At 36.4% G+C, this 16393-nt stretch overlaps 3 protein-coding genes across 4 annotated transcripts; 1 reads left to right on the forward strand and 2 right to left on the reverse strand.

Moving 5' to 3' along the window:
- The first annotated feature begins 973 nt into the window (after positions 1–973).
- On the forward strand, positions 974–5537 carry LOC140983398 (lipid droplet phospholipase 1-like). 2 transcript variants are annotated; one of them, XM_073450444.1, is made up of 10 exons: positions 974–1388; positions 1701–1768; positions 2393–2463; positions 2586–2828; positions 3334–3497; positions 3576–3631; positions 4204–4256; positions 4335–4449; positions 4566–4663; positions 5252–5537. In XM_073450444.1, the coding sequence occupies exons 1-10, from the start codon at positions 1246–1248 to the stop codon at positions 5321–5323; spliced, it is 1083 nt and encodes a 360-aa protein (XP_073306545.1). In that variant the 5' UTR covers positions 974–1245; the 3' UTR covers positions 5324–5537. The 2 variants fall into 2 exon arrangements, with proteins under 2 accessions (XP_073306545.1, XP_073306546.1); XM_073450445.1 differs by having other exon boundaries at positions 1247–1388; positions 1642–1768.
- Positions 5538–6132: 595 nt separating this feature from the next.
- Positions 6133–6636, reverse strand: LOC140982145 (ethylene-responsive transcription factor ERF106-like). The gene has a single exon (XM_073448562.1). It carries the CDS (start codon positions 6634–6636, stop codon positions 6133–6135), a length of 504 nt encoding a protein of 167 aa, XP_073304663.1.
- A 6582-nt stretch (positions 6637–13218) lies between these two features.
- LOC140982359 (flavanone 3-dioxygenase 3-like) lies at positions 13219–15133 on the reverse strand. The gene is given in 4 exon segments (XM_073448839.1): positions 13219–13808; positions 13811–14094; positions 14181–14434; positions 14638–15133. Coding segments are annotated over 4 exon segments (969 nt in total). The 5' UTR covers positions 14779–15133; the 3' UTR covers positions 13219–13518.
- Positions 15134–16393: the final 1260 nt, after the last annotated feature.

The raw sequence follows: 16393 nt of genomic DNA on the forward strand, positions 1-16393 counted from the left end.
AAAATGTAAGAGAGATGAGTGTTTCATTAAAGGCAAAAACTTGTGTGAGACGGTCTCACGGGTCGTATTTTGTGAGACGGATCTCTTATTTGGGTCATCCATGAAAAAATATTAATTTTTATGTTAAGAGTATTACTTTTTATTGTGAATATCGGTAAGATTGACCCGTCTCAGAGAAAAAGATTTGTAAGATCGTCTCACAAGAGACTTGCTCATCATTAAATACATTAGAGGTGGATTTGTTTTAATAGTCATAATACATTTTACTTTATAGGAAATTTTTTCAAGATTATTATTATTATTTAATACAAATCTGATTTCAATGAAGATTAATCAAGTGTTGGCTTAAAAAGCGACATAAAGAAATTGGGGGAAAAAAATCCTAAAACTCCAACAGTGTCCCTTGAGAAAGAAAGTCTCTTGGAGAAAGAACAAGAAAGAACATGAGCTACATGATTTACTGATCGTTAATATTAATGAATATAAGAGAGAATTGAACCCTATTCATAATAATAAATGTTGACAACAATAAACCTTATATGTTTTTTTTATCTCGGCATCTAAATGAATCGAGTCGGTCCATAATTTTTTTGAGCTGGTTCGATAAATATTTGATTGAGCTGTTAGTTAGATTTAAAGATTTTGAACTGAACTTGAACTACTCTTCGAGTCGAATTCGAGAAAAAAAAGTTTCAAGTTTCGAATCGAATTCAAACAAGTTCATTCAAGTCGAATTCAAACATTAAATTTTAATGAAAATTATTCAAATCTTAAATTTTAGTAATATTCAATTCGATTATACTCATTTACACCTTTATTTCTAACCCCGCCACAAAGAATAGGGTGATAGTGAATTTTTTTTAGACGAAATGTTACATAATTTAGAAATAATTTGTTAGAAACCCGAGAAATACGTGTACACTTCGTAGGTTGTAAGAATAAGAAAATCGAGGCCACTCTCCCTTCCTTTTGTTGCAATGCCACCCCCACGCCACGGCACGCCACGTCTCCACACTTGCCCAGTCGTTTGTCCCCCATGGCCACCTCTCTTTCCCCAGATCGTACTTTTTTTTGTTAAACTCTCAGATCATACTTTCAACAATCATTAAATAACTTGAAAAATCTCCATTTGGGCATTTGTCAGTTTCAGCACCTTTAATTTAAATTGGTTTAGCTGGTGAAATTATATCCGTGAACTTATTTTTATACTGAATTCGAGAGTTGGTTTGAGGGATCCAATCCAAAATGGAAAGGGTTGAAGTCGGGAAAAACGGTGTCGTGTGGTCGACGGGAGAGGAGGATGGCGGGGAAGATGTGTTTGCTTGCAAGCAATCTGATGCTTTGGCCGCTGATCATCTTGTTGTTATGGTCCACGGTATTCTTGGAAGGTGAATTCCTGTATATTTTGCTCTTTTTTTTCCCTTGTGCACATTTTTCTTGTGTAATCGTTATAGCTTAGGATTCTTTACAGTTTGTTTTGGTGCTTTCTGTTTTGCTATCCCCCACCCCCCTCTTTTGATTTTCAAATTTGTTTAGTTCAGTTTATTCAGTGGGAAAGACTGAATTTTTTGACCAATTAATTTTTTTTGTTGATGTTCTGTTTTGTGTGTGTGTGTGTGTGTGTGTGGTGGGAATATTCAGCGTGAAAGATTAACTTTCTCAAGATGTATCCTCCGGTTGTTCCATATATGTTATCGCAGTTCCTCAGATTGGAAATATGGCGCCGAGCAATTTGTGAAGATGCTTCCTGACAAAGTTTATGTTCACTGTGAGTGGTAAATTCTGTATGTTAATCACTACTTGCGATTTGAATTCTATGTCTGAAATTAAAAGGAATCCACCTCATCTGATCTTATGTGGTAATATTTAGGAAAATGCTCAAGTGGTTTAAATGACATCTGATCCTCCTAGGTTGTTCATCTAATATTTAAAGTGCAACACCTCATCTGTCCCCCACCATTAGTGGTTTTAGTGGCATCTGATCCTCATCCTCCTATGTTTTTCATTCTATACTGTCACAAAATGGGATTACCAAACCAAAGGCAACAGGCAAAGATAGGGTGCTGGTTTTGCCAGAAACTTACCCTGCCCTTCAGTTTTGCTAAGATCAATGGAGCATGGGCTACAGAATTCCTTATGTTGGAATTGTTTTGTTCATTCTGTAATATAATGTAATAAGTTGTTTTCTAATCTCCAAGCTGTAGCATATTCAACGGTGGCAATTCTAGGTTCTGTAACTACATTTTTTTTCAGAAGATACTGTTTAGTTTCGAAAGGAAACAATTAAGAAGAAATCACATCTATTTAGCCTGCTAAGACCTAATTATACTGTACAGCTGTGTAAAAGTGGCTTGTTTTGTCTGCTTATCACCGGAGCATCATTGACTTGTAGGCAGTGAAAGAAATATGGCTATGCTAACACTAGATGGCGTGGATGTAATGGGTGAGCGACTGGCTGAGGAGGTATACTCAGTTGTAGGCTGTATTTTTTTCCTGCGTTTTGTTCCGTGTAGTATTTATAGATGTCATCTGTGAATTTTGAATGTCTACCATCACTTTGGTTTATACTTTGACCTGCCATTTAGGTCCTCGAAGTAATCGATAGGAAGCCTGGTTTGAAGAAAATCTCATTCGTTGCACATTCTGTTGGGGGGCTTGTGGCCAGATTTGCTATTGGGAAATTATGCAAACCTTCTAAAGGTGGTAGAATAGAACAAGTGTCCACCAATGAATGTAAAGAAGACTCGAAGGGTCTAATAGCAGATTTGGAACCTGTGAACTTTATCACTGTAGCTACCCCTCATCTTGGTTCTAGGGGTAATAAGCAGGTAAATTTCTTATTTTTTGCTACATTTATTCTCCGTAGCTCAATATTAATATGCCAAATATTAGCTGAAACTTTGGATGATGGATATGTGAAGCAAATGACTCAAGTGACACTAACAGGCATATTCACGTAAGAATTTTTAGGGGCTGATATATTGTGTTAAATGTATTCATCATGCCACATTGTAGTTGTCAGAACGATGAAAAGTTCATTGATTTGCTCTTCATGTTTGTTTTCAGCTTTGAAATACAAATTTGTGGCTCACCGCTCACATATTGAAAAATTGGCAAGTAGATTAAACATCTGAAAATTGACATGGGGTCACAGGGATGTTTGTCGTTATATCTTTAAGTATGATCAATCTTTAAGGTATATAGAAACATGGGGAGCAAGGTTAAGAGTTTTTTCTATTTCATCTCCAAGATTCGGAATCTTCTGAATAGCAACCAAAATCTTATTTGTGTCACCCTATGCATTCTGCATGATCTGATCTTCTCCTATTTCAGGTACCATTCCTTTTTGGTGTATCTGCATTTGAGAAAGTTGCTGGCCTTGTCATTCACTTGATATTCAGGAGAACAGGCAGACACCTGTTTCTCACAGATGATGATGAAGGAAAGCCTCCTTTGCTAAGGCGTATGACTGAAGATAATGGAGAATGTCAGTTCATGTAGGTTTCCCATCTGGTTCAAGATTGTTATTCCTATTTTAATTGAGTGCCTTACAGTAATTCAACTCGTTCATGTAGGTCTGCTTTACGATCTTTTCGACGCCGGGTGGCATATTCAAATGTTGGCTATGATCGTATCCTTGATACTGATTATTGCATATCATCCTTTTTCTTTGTTGATTACACTGGTCAATTGTTGTACGAAAATTATATTAGTAACAACGCAACTCAAATATTTTACATTGTACAAAGGTTCAAGTGGCACGTGTGAGTCGCTCTTTGAGCAGCAACAATTATTGGTCCAACAATTCCCTCCAAGCGATCTCACCAATTTGTGACTCTTGAAAATTGGAAACATGATTTGGCCTTGATATTATATTATAAACCCCTAGGCCAAAATTCAAGCTCATAGGAGTTGACACAATCAATAGTTTTATATTTAACATGTCTCAACCTTTGTAAGAAGGAACTTATGATTATACGCTGGGGATATTACATTCAATAAGTTGATCGGGCACTGAGCAACAAAGGGCATCTGAGATCAAATGAATGAAATATATGGGGCTTTCCGCTATAGGGATTTTGGACCTTAGGCCACATGGGTGTGATACTATGTTTATATTTAACAAGATAACATCCCTCCCTTTGTGTAGATTACACTGTTCAATATTTATATGTGCTCGTCTCCTTGACAAATAATGCTTAGATATTGTGGGCTGGAGAACTTCATCAATTCGATGCACCAGTGAACTTCCGGAGGTAGTATTTTCTTTAACACGCAAATGTGATCTTAGTATTGTTTCCAGTCACTTGACGAGCCGTGTTTTGTTTTTCCAGTGGGAAGATTCCATAGATGACAAATATCCCCATGTTGTGTATGAGGAGCACTGCAAAGCATGTGATGTGCCTCGAGAATATACGAAAGAAGATGATGGTTTGGACGAGCTGGAAGGTTTGTAACTCTCTTCATTATATCTTTGTTCGTGTAAGTTGGTGTTTTAATATATTGGCGAGCTTATGTTTTGAGTCATGTAAAAACTTATCTTATTCTTGGCCTCTATGATGCAGAAGAACTATTAAATCGCCTATCCCACCTGTCATGGGAGAAAGTAGATGTTAGCTTCCACAGCAGCAGACTGAGATTCGCTGCTCATAGTGTTATTCAGGTGTTGCTCTCATTCTCTTTTTCCACGTCCTTAGAGTTCTTTTTTCCTCGTTTGATAATTTTTTTTAAAGAATATGAATATCTATTTAATATTGATTCAAATTAAGTGACATTCAATTTTAAATCCTTTTATTCTTGAGGAGCTAAATTAAGCATGCACTCCTCTACACTCAAGATGAGTACAATAAATTCACGGCCATATGCTGATTCATCTCTCCTACAGTTATTTTTTTCCGGAATCTTGTCAGTTGTTAAAATTCTCATTGTGTCGCTTTGAGATCTGAACCCAACTCCATTGCATTTTGCTCCTTCCTTTTTTCCCTTTCATAATGTGCTTGGTCTCAGTTCACTCGATTTCACATCTTCTAACTAGTGTAATTGTTCAACCAACAACTGTCGAAATAGTTTTTAAGTCAGTGTTATTATCATCATCTACGACTTTTGGTAAGTTCACAGACACTATGCATTATTTCCAACTGCTATCATATATTGATTCCATTTCGGATTTCTGTAGCACTTTTATGCGATCTTCGTTCTACCTTCATTCTTGCCGGTTGCCACTCACTTTTGCCATGTCTACGATTTATAGGTCAAGGATCCGTACATGCACTCCGAAGGTGCTGACGTTGTACAACATTTGATCGATCATTTTCTTTTATAGAAGCCCAGTAACACGAAGGTACATTATAACATACATACAGTTGGGATTCGAAAAGGATGACTTGTAATTTCAGCGGTACAAGTTCTGAATCTTGGCCTTTCTGGGAACACGTCCTGGAAAAGAATTTATCATGTTTATTAATTGATCATGAGAATTTTCGTGTTCATGATCTGTATGTATTGCCATCTAATTCATATGGTCTTCAATTTTAACCCTCTCTCTCGGTGCTTCCCATTTTGTTGCCTTTTCCAAATTACATGTATGTATATTGATCTGGTGTGTTGTCGATGTATGACAGTATGAGAAACATTCTTTTAAAGCCTAAGGATCCCTTGCCCGACCACGGTGAGGCTCAGGTCCGAATTCAACTAACAGTCTTGAGATGTTAGTTGGGTAAATCTTCACCTATGGCGAGTAGGACGAAGTCGAATAAAAGCTATCAAATTTATTTGTAATTTGAGGAGGAAGTCTTGCTGAAATCGACAAGTTCTTCAAGCATATTTTGAGCAAAAAAAAAAAAAACTATATTCAAGTCAGTAATTCCCACAAGCGTTAAATATATGCAAGTAGTAGATATATACGGTCCAAGTAAAAGTCATACCGGGCGATTTAGCAATGGAACTTGGAATAGCTTAGATTAACTCGAAAATATATTATTACCATTTTCTGAATTGTACTTGTTAGATATTTGAAATTTTATTAAGTATCGGATGAATATCACCTCTCTTCTCCTCTTCCGGCTGGTATTCTACGGCGGAGGTTTTTCAAGAACAAAGAAAAAAGATATGTAATTTGAGCTCCACTTCTGATCACGCTTCTCTTCTCCTCTTCTGGCCAGTATTATCCGGCGGCCCAGATTTGCCGGCTTCCATCGGAAAGTTAAGAATCGCTTTCCTCCCCCTCATCTTGAACGCAGCACAGTCATACGCCCTTGCTGCGTCAATCTCATTTTCGTAAGTCCCCAACCAGACCCGACAGCTATTCCGGGCAGGGTCACGGATCTCCGCCGCGTACTTCCCCCATGGCCGCCTCCGCACCCCTCTGTAACTCCTTCCAACAGGCCTAACGGGGGTGGTTTCGGGGACTTCCTCCACCGCCTTGGATATGGTTATCTTGTCTGGTGTCGCCTCAGCCTCAAATAAATCAGAGGGGCGTTTGAAATATCGAGAAATGAGGGAGTCGGGTTTGTCTAGACCCGAAGCCAAGTCCGGGACAGGAGAAGTGAAGTCGATCTGGTCCAGGTCGGAAGTGCATTCTCCGAGGAGGTGTTGGCGTATGAGGTCCAACGTTAACGAGGAATCTGATGTTGTCATGAACAAGAATTTTGGCAACGAAACGTCAACCGACAAATAAACTATATATCTATATATATATATATAATCTATATGTATACACAAACTTGTATCCACCTATGCAATCTGCATGATCCATGTTGCAAATTAAATTAAATTAAATTAATATATATATACTAGTAGATATCTTTGCACCTATCAAAATTTAATACATCAATAAAATATAGGTCTAGGTAGTTAATATGCTGGCTAGTCTTTATTTAAAATTTCATCCCATATAGGGCATTTTAGAAAATAAAAAATACAGAGAAAATTGTAATATATTAATTACATCTCTAACTATCAAATCCCATGTTAATTTATTACAAATTCCTTGGCCAATTAATCTTTTTAAAAATAAATATCAATTACCTCACCAATTAAATATATAGGTTAACTAAACAAAAAATGGTGAAAAATTATATAAACTAGTTACTCTGTACACGCGATGCGTGTGTGTACAGTCTTTTTTATCATTATCGATGAACTAAAGTAAAATTTGATAAATTATTGAGGTACTAAATTGATATTTGAATTGTTGAAATAAAAAAAATAAAAATAAAAGTGTGTGTTGAAATTTAAAAAAAACAAAAAATAAAAGTGTAATATTAGTATCATATAAAGGTAAAGTTGGAAGAAAAAATTGGTGTTCTTCTTACGTAGTTACTATGATGCCCTCAACTTTAATAAAATAGAATACATGAAATATCGTGATATTGTGGATTAAATTTTGGTTTTACATATTGTCATTTCATGTAATCTAATTATGCACCTCATGTCCTAACTCATGCCACTTTTTTCCCCCAAGAACATCAAATATTGAAAACAAGATTAATGTAACGACGACTTTAGCTCATCTGACATCAAAATCTCAAGTTTAAAACGATGTGTCGGGTTTAGGATCTAATTGCAAGAATATCTTCCGCCAACTAAAAAACCAAGATTAATTTTATCGCAACAATTGTTTGGTGATTTTATAAATTTCCATAATACAAAAATATATGCATGAAATAAGCATGTAGTTTCCGATAGATGCATGAATGTGTCCGGGATCGAATTTCCAAGATTATTCTTCTCTGGTCCATTCAATAATGGTGTTTGGTTCTTGTTTTATCTACATTGACGAATAACCTATATGTCTTTTACACTTTTTACTGTGATATGCGTATTATAACACTTTATTTATAATGTATAATAAATTATTATTTGCAAATTTCATCTTTATTTATTTTTTATAAAGGCAAAAACTTGTGTGAGACGGTCTCACGGGTCGTATTTATGAGATGGATCTCTTATTTGAGCCATCCATGAAAAAGTATTACTTTTATGCTAAAAGTATTACTTTTTGTTGTGAATATGGGTAGAGTTGACCCGTCTCACATATTAGGATCCGTGAGACGGTCTCACATGAGACCCACTCTTTTATAAAATAAAAGGATATATATATACACTTTGTTATCTTAATTACTTGAATCAAAGTGCTTCACGAAAAGGTCACCAGGAAATAATTTTTAAATAATTTCGAAACCCAATTCAAGTTGAAAAATGAGAAGCAGCATTAACGTAACGTAGCTGTCGCAAAGTTTGACAAATTGATGCTAATAATGAATCACTGATTTCAATTCCCTCTTAAGACTGCAATTGCTTCGTCGACTTAATCAATGATATTTTCTGTTGCATCGGATTGAGCAGAAGAACATTGGAACATATGATATGATTTTACGTGTGGGGTTATACATAGAATAATTTGTATGTCATTAGATACATTATTCATTCTTCTAAAGGGAAATGTTTGTCCATAGCAAAACAAGATCCAAATATATATTAGTACATGCCATTTTCCCATAACTGCGCTGCATGTCTTATGGATGGAGAGAATTGAGACATTGAAAGTTTTGATGACAGAGTGGGTCTTATGTGAGACCGTCTCACGGATCTTAATCTGTGAGACGGGTCAACCCTACCCATATTCACAATNCAACCTTACCCATATTCACAATAAAAAGTAATACTTTTAGTATAAAAAATAATACTTTTTCATGGATGACCCAAATAAGAGATCCGTCGCATAAATACAACACGTGAGACCGTCTCACACAAATTTTTGTCATGATGAAAATGAACCTTAATTTCTGAAATTAAGGGGTTTATTAAAATTATTATNTATATATACTTAATAATATTTTATTTATTTTTTAAATATAGCTAAGGTTCGCGAACAGTCGAACAATATAATTTTAGCTCGAATTCGATTCGAAAAATATTCGAACATGTTCGAGTTCGGCTCAAATTCGATAATTTCGAATTCGAACCGGCTCGAAAAGTTCGTGAACGTATTCGGTTCGTTTACACCCCTAGGTTAAATCCAGATCTCCCAACTCAGCTGACAAATGACATGTGTTAGTTGTCTCACATCGGTTGGATAAAATCCCTAAGATGTATGGACTTGGACAATCATCTTCCATTGAGTTAGCTTTTGGAATTAAGTTAGGTCCAAGTCTCAATCTTTAACAACATGATCGATAAATGTCCACTTTCTGTACAATCGTCAATACTTCCGATCTTTGTAGTTATCGAACTCCCTCTCGCATCAATATACATATGCGTTCATTGCAAACCAAATTAATTATAATAAAATATTATTTTATTTAATCATTTTAAATTTTTTTAATTGCTAATTACATGATATTAAATTTTATTTTAAGTTTGACATAATTCATAAGTCGTTGAGAAAAATATATATATTTAACATATGATTATATGTTATGAAACAATAGACACACAATTTGTGGAGTAAACGATCAAAGGTTAACTAAAATATTAAAATTTAATTACCGGGATATGAAAAAACCAAAGCATAAATGCACAAAGGAGGAGAACAAATGGTGAGACATGAGCTGCGTTTTCTGAAAATTTAGCTCGAGCTCCTTCCTTCTTGGCCATCTCCGAAAGAGGCTTGTCCACCGGAAGCTCGCTCGCCTCCAAGGAAACTGCCCAGTGCCCTGAGAGCTGCTGACGCCTTCGAAGGAGGGGACGATGAATGGTAACTAACGTGATCGTCCGAAAAACGACTCGTGCTAGCCGATCTGTACATACTTTTGTTCGATTTTTATGTCTCATAAAAATTAGATAAATATCAAAACCATTTAATCGATTATAAACGCTGAGGACTTGGAATGATTTTGAATCTTTCTTCTCTCGAGGATTATGTTGGATTTGAGCACGTATTTTTCTTGGAATAAATCCTGATATGCTCTTTAAAATATGGGTCCTGATTAGGGAAGTTTTGTTGTTTGTCTTTCTCTGGAATCTGAACAAGTACATAAATATCAATTCGAGATAAGGATGTTCCTTTCTCTGCAAGACGAAATTTCTCTGCAAGACGAAATTATCCGTATGAAGTGCTATAAGTTGCAGACAATCGTCCTTAAGATACAACGACTTCAAGTCGAGAGATTGCAGCACTACAACTCTCGAAAGCAGCGAACAAAATTACGCAACAACTTTCAAAAACGAAGTGAAGTTTTATGCAACAAGATGGCAAAAATAAGTGCAACGAAAATGGCAAAAAGATTATTTATAAATGATCATCAGATGCGTAGAAGAGACACGGATTTTCGGACCGGATGCGTAGAAAAGTCACAATCTTTTGGACCGGAAGCATAGAAGAGTCACAACTCTATGCGAGTAGTGAATGGGCACATTGTTTGGTGCAAACAGTAGGCTGGAGTAGACAAAATCTTCGAGACGGGACGCACAAACACTGTTTCGTGTGTTAAAACTGTGGGAGGCGTGCTGGGGCGACACTCTTTGCGCGTACCAGCGCACTTGGTTTTGTGCAAGCACATCAAACCAGCAGAAGGCGCGCACAAGGAGTGTCGCCCTAGCGTGCCTAGTCCTGTGCATGCGCTCCGAAGAGCAGCAGGCGCGCACGAGCGCAAGAGCTTCTGTCCGGATGCATCTGCCCGCGCTAGTACGGGTGCTTCTGTTAACAAATGGAAAAAGATTAATATTATTCAAATATCGCTCCGCGCCGAGCAGACTGACGGCACGCGCGCGTGTTTCACGGAGACACAGTCTATCAGTGTCTTCTCCCTTCTAAAAACTTTTGGTACCCCTTGGGGCTTAAACCTTTAGCTCAACTTGGAGCTTATAAGAGAGAACAAGCTTGTCTAATTTTTCAATGCGGGACAACTCCCACTCCATTTTCATTAACCACTGTTCATTCTTCAATTAATTCTTCATTTATTCAACAAGTTTAAGGATGTACATGAACATTACTATATCTAGAATTTTGGAGGGATACATGATGTTACACATGTTAAGTACCTAGTACAACACTTTTTTATGTCTGCTTCACTTATTTTTTTCTTTATTTTATCTATATCTCAATCTGTATTATATCTAGAATGTTGAGTGTAATAATTGTCTTTGCTGATTAAAGCAATCGAAATGTGATGATTGAACTGTTGTACTATTTAAAAATATTTGAGTTACACCGTTACCACCAGCTATAACTTTTAGTAAAGCGACAAATGATCTGTCCTACAATTGATATCAGAGCTAGTGTCGCGAGTTCGATTCACATTGATTGCAAGAAGTGTAACTATTGAGAGAAAGTTTGTTGGGTGATATAATTGTCTCTACTGATTAGAACAATTGAAACGTAGTGATCGAGCTGTTGCACGATTTAAAAAGATTTGAGTTGCACCGTTATAAATTAGCTATATATTTTGGTAAAACGACAAATGTTCGATCTTACACAGAAAAAAAATCATTTATTTAGAATGATCTTTTTGGTGTATCTTTTTTTTTTTTATTTAAAAAAGATCGAAGTGGAATCTTGTCTCGAGACATTGACTCATCACTGTGGATTTGTATCAAGGTGGAGCTGGTTCATTAGCACAAGCGTGGAACAGTTAGGAGGAGTCAAGAATCTAGAGGAAAAGTTTGGAGCCAGTTAAAGGCAATTATATATACGATGACTTTAAAAAGGCCTAGTGCTGTGAAGACTGGAAATAAGATTCTTCTCTTCTCTACTCTTCTCCTTATTGACATCAAGATACTCCTGGAAAGGCTCATAGCACAGAGATAATTTTTTCTTCAGGTTTTGTTGTTATTGAGCTGTATGTTTTGTGCTCGTGAAATCTCCTATGTAAACTTGTAGACACCATTGATGGTGCTTTGAGATCAATGAAGAGATTGGTCCTGGTTGTTCGTGGAGTAGACATTTTGTTGAAACACGTTTAACCATTGCGTTCTTATTTCTTGCGTTAAATTTATGATAGATTGTGATTGTTTACATGTTCATCAGTTTTATATTACTGATTTTTTTTATTATTATTTTTTTATGATAGTTCATTCGTGAGAGTGATTTAAATCACATATTAAGGGATCGAATTTCAACAAGTAGTATCAGAAACAGTTCGATTTGACTAGTGACAAAAAATATATTTGATATAAACTCTTAGTTAACAAGAAAAGGCTTGATGAGAAAAGAACAAGAATGTAAAGGAAATAAAACAGATATTTATGAATCTTTAGAGATAAATACTCTTATATGCCACGCCTTCCTCCACTTAGGAATAAATCCACTAAAAAACTGTGGTTTGAAAATTTTTTGTAACAACTCACTTCAACTAGGACTTATCACTGCCAATGTTGAAACTCTTAGTGATCACTTTACAAGTTCTAGATGTTTAAGAACTCTCAGTTTACCAGATAATCTCACAAAAACCAACAGTTAGCTTGAACAACTTGAGTTGGTAGGGTATTATAGAGTGATCTTTGAAGATATGATAGATTCTTATATGCTCGTGATAAGTTGAGCAGCTTGAACTATGATCGCTTAAGTGTTCTCAGAAATATTGAGAGAATGCAGATTTGAAATATGTAAACTTGTAATCGTTGTTCAACTAACTGATTCTTCAATCTCGAGTCTACGTATTTGTAGTTGAAAATTTTCAACGAACGGATAATGATTTTCAAAGATCACATGTACTTGTTTCAGACAAAATAACATTGTCACTATCAGCATCGTACTATGAAATAAATGTCATTTAATGTCCCTTAGCTTTTTCCGACTTAAGCACTTGCAGCTTCTGAATGTTGTTTAACTTTGGACATTTTAGGAAACAATCCGTCATTCAGAATTGATAGCATACTGTGTCATAATATTTTAGCAGAAATTACTTGCGTTAAACGTATCCTCATCAGATTGCTCATATTTGACCGGTTGAAGTGCGGTTGGAGTTTTATTGTTATAATTTTGCACTTCATTTCTGATCTGGTTTCCGATCAAATGACAAGATGATCTCAACATCTTGAATTGATAGTAATTCTTGAGTGGAACGACTTGATCCAACTGTGGAAAACCAGTAAATACAAAAGATAAGCGGTTGAATCCTGAAACAATTCAATAATATTATTTCGTCAATCAACAAGATTTAAGGTAATAGAATTATTTAACACACACACACATATATATATAATTAGTTTATTCACAAAATATAATTTCTTAACACTCGTATATGCACACTTGGTAGCAAAAGTAAGCCCAAGTTTACTCGAACAAAATAATCCCACATACATTCGATTCCCTATGAGGCAAACAGTGCCGCCTAATTTTTTTTAAAAATAACATATTTTACACATGCTCGAATCGACCACAAAACAACATTAAAAAAGACCCAATCAAACTCAAAAATTAGATAAAGAAAAAGAAAGATAAAAAATAAAAAGGCAAGGCTACAGACACGGAGCCAACCAATTTAACGTGATGGTTGAATTACTGATTCTTCTAGAAATAAAAAAAGTTACAAACGGGCTGGGTCCTATGTTACTGGCCGAAAGAACAAACCCGGACTATGGATTAATCCTGAGTGAATCCAGGAAACTGGTCCCTTCTCCAAGTTCATTCTTGGAAGCAAAGTTCAAGAAGTCCCTAAAGCTGCTTCTCCTGTAACTCTCTGGATTCTCCTCATCCACATGCTCTCTAGCAACCTCCATCTTCACATCCATCCCCAAACTATGAAGACTGGCGATCGAAATCCGCGTCCCTTCGCCTCGAACCTTGACCCTGTGCACCACGCTCTTGTACCTCCCGTTGCTCAAAACCTCGAGATGGTCACCAACATTGACCTGAAGGCAGTGTGAATGACCGGTACCGCCCTCCACGACCCGTCCACCGAGTCCAGGATTTGTAGACCTGGTGAATCCTGGTGAAGTATTGTTAAGCAGCTGTAATCTGAGTGTTGGGGAATGCCTAATGAAAGCAATGTCTGTGGGCAAGGTGGGTAGAAATTTATGGTCATCACTTGCATCCCTTGATCGAGTTTTGGGGTTAAGTATGTCGGGCCTAATCCAAGGCTCTCTGTGATGACACCCATTATTTTCAGGGCTAGCTTTTGTATTTCGACGACATATTCTCCAATCTTTTCCCTAGAGTGATCAGTATATCAACAATCATATCTGACGTAAAGAGAAGAATTAAGATGCTTTGTTTGTGATGATGATATATATAGCACCTGTAGAGAGGTGGATTTTGAGGCCAGAATCCAATCCAATCTTGAAGAGGATGCGCGTAATGTTTGAGGAAAGCCCTCCAGGACTGGGCCTGGTCCCCCGCACAAACATCCTTAAAACTAGTGCTGTATCTTACCGGCCTGTGGATATCAGGGGACAAGAATTTAGCCTTTTCCCGAGTCGGCAAATTAAAGAAATCTGACGCCACGGACAAGGCCCCGTCAAGTATTTGTTGGGATATCCCATGATTTATAACCTACCAATTCACATTCAAGAAGTTGACAAAAATAATAATTATATAGAAAAAGATATAATCAATTTTATAGGTACCCTTTTGCTATATACTTTCTCCTGATAATTGAAGCCTGTTTTATTCCTATAAATAGTAGTCATAAATGTGTATTCTACGTCCTATAACGAAAAGTTATTTTCACAAATATGAGAAAAGATTCGACTCACTTGAAAGAAACCAAAACGAAGACAAGCATTTGCAATCTTTTCCACAAGAATGGATCTTCGCATGGGATTGCACATCCCATCCAAGTTTATGAGAGGAACATCTTCAGAGCATTCAGACCCTCTTTCATTACTCTTCCTCATCTTTCCGATCAAGCTTTGCTTTCACGAAATGGATGAAGCCCACTTCCAATTAGGGAAATTAATAGGCAAACAAGTTGCTGAAATGCTATGTATCAGGACCATGATGTGAAAATAAATAAACAAATACGATTATATTGTTGTAATTTAAATAAAAGAAGACAAAAACGACCTTTATCAATTCCCGAGCCCCACCCTCGTTAATTCAATGCACATAATTCAAGTGCTTTGGTGTGCGTACATATTGAAATATAATTTAATTAATTTGCAATGAATGGAGACATAATTGTGTTCACTTCGGCGGTCTGCGTTGACATCAGGGCGCCATGCATCTATCAAGAAAGTCATTTGGACCAGGCCTTTCCCTGCTGGATCGTGCACCCAGTTCAACCTCATGCATGATTCAGTTTGGGTGAACCGTGGACGGATGTACATAATGAAAAGATAAATACATATGGATTTAAGTCCTTGAAAACAACCGGATTTTTTGTGTGTGTGTATATGGATTTAAGTCCGTCGCCATGTGCGACGGTATAATACAGGACCGTCGCAATATTCGGCGACGGTTTTTGTAGACCGTCGCTGACTACCGTCACCAATAGCGACGGTTGTGCACAAACCGTTGCCGATCTAGATTTTTTGGTATTTTATTTATGAATTTTAGCGTAGTAGATTATTTATTTTGTAAATCATGCATGTGTTTTTTTTTTACTAGATAATTAAGTTAATGTTATTTTTGTAGATACTTATTTAACTTTTCGTTTTATAGTTTTTGATAATAGATTTTAAATAAATTAATATTTAAACACTTGTAGGCTTCAATGGGTAACACAGATAGAAGTTGGATGTATCGTAGGTTGGAGAATGGGTTCTTAAGTAGTGAATTTTGTGTTGGTGTTGAGACATTTGTGTCATTTGCACTAAGTCATCCTGAGAGTTTATTGGATGGGAAATTACGATGTCCATGCAATCGTAAGAAGTGTCGAAACAAATGTTTTGAGGATGCCGAGACTGTAAAGTTTCATTTAGGTAGATATGCTGTCGTACCGAACTATTATTGTTGGCAGTTTCATGGTGATCAGTACGTCCCTCCTATGTTTCCAAACTTCAATATGGAGGCTCCTTCTTCATCTACTTGTTTAGTAAACAGATCAACTCAACAAAAATTCATTGACCCGATTCAATCTGATCAATACTTCTGTAATACTCAACATGGAAACCAATACTTCGATGACACAAATCAAAATGAAACGAATGAATTTGCCGAAGAAAATCCCCGCAACGATGATCCTCAAAGTCCAAACAGTCCTACAAAATCTCTGTACGAAATGATTAAATCTGCTGAGAATGAAATTTGGGATGGAAATCCACACGGTCTTTCTTTGTTGTCTGTGTTAGCTCGGTTATTGAAGATGAAACAAGAGCATAACATGTCTGAGCGAAATTACAATGATATGTGTAAGTTAATGTCTGAGCTATGTCCTTCCGATAACTCAGTGCCAGAGAGTTTTTATGCGACAAAGAAACTTATTAAAGATCTTGGACTTCCAGTCGAAAAAATAGATGTATGTCAAAATAACTGCATGATATATTGGGGGGAAGACGACTCGTTGAGATA

The sequence above is a fragment of the Primulina huaijiensis genome, chromosome 8 (genome assembly GCF_012295235.1).
Source record: "Primulina huaijiensis isolate GDHJ02 chromosome 8, ASM1229523v2, whole genome shotgun sequence".
Classification (NCBI taxonomy): domain Eukaryota; kingdom Viridiplantae; phylum Streptophyta; class Magnoliopsida; order Lamiales; family Gesneriaceae; genus Primulina; species Primulina huaijiensis.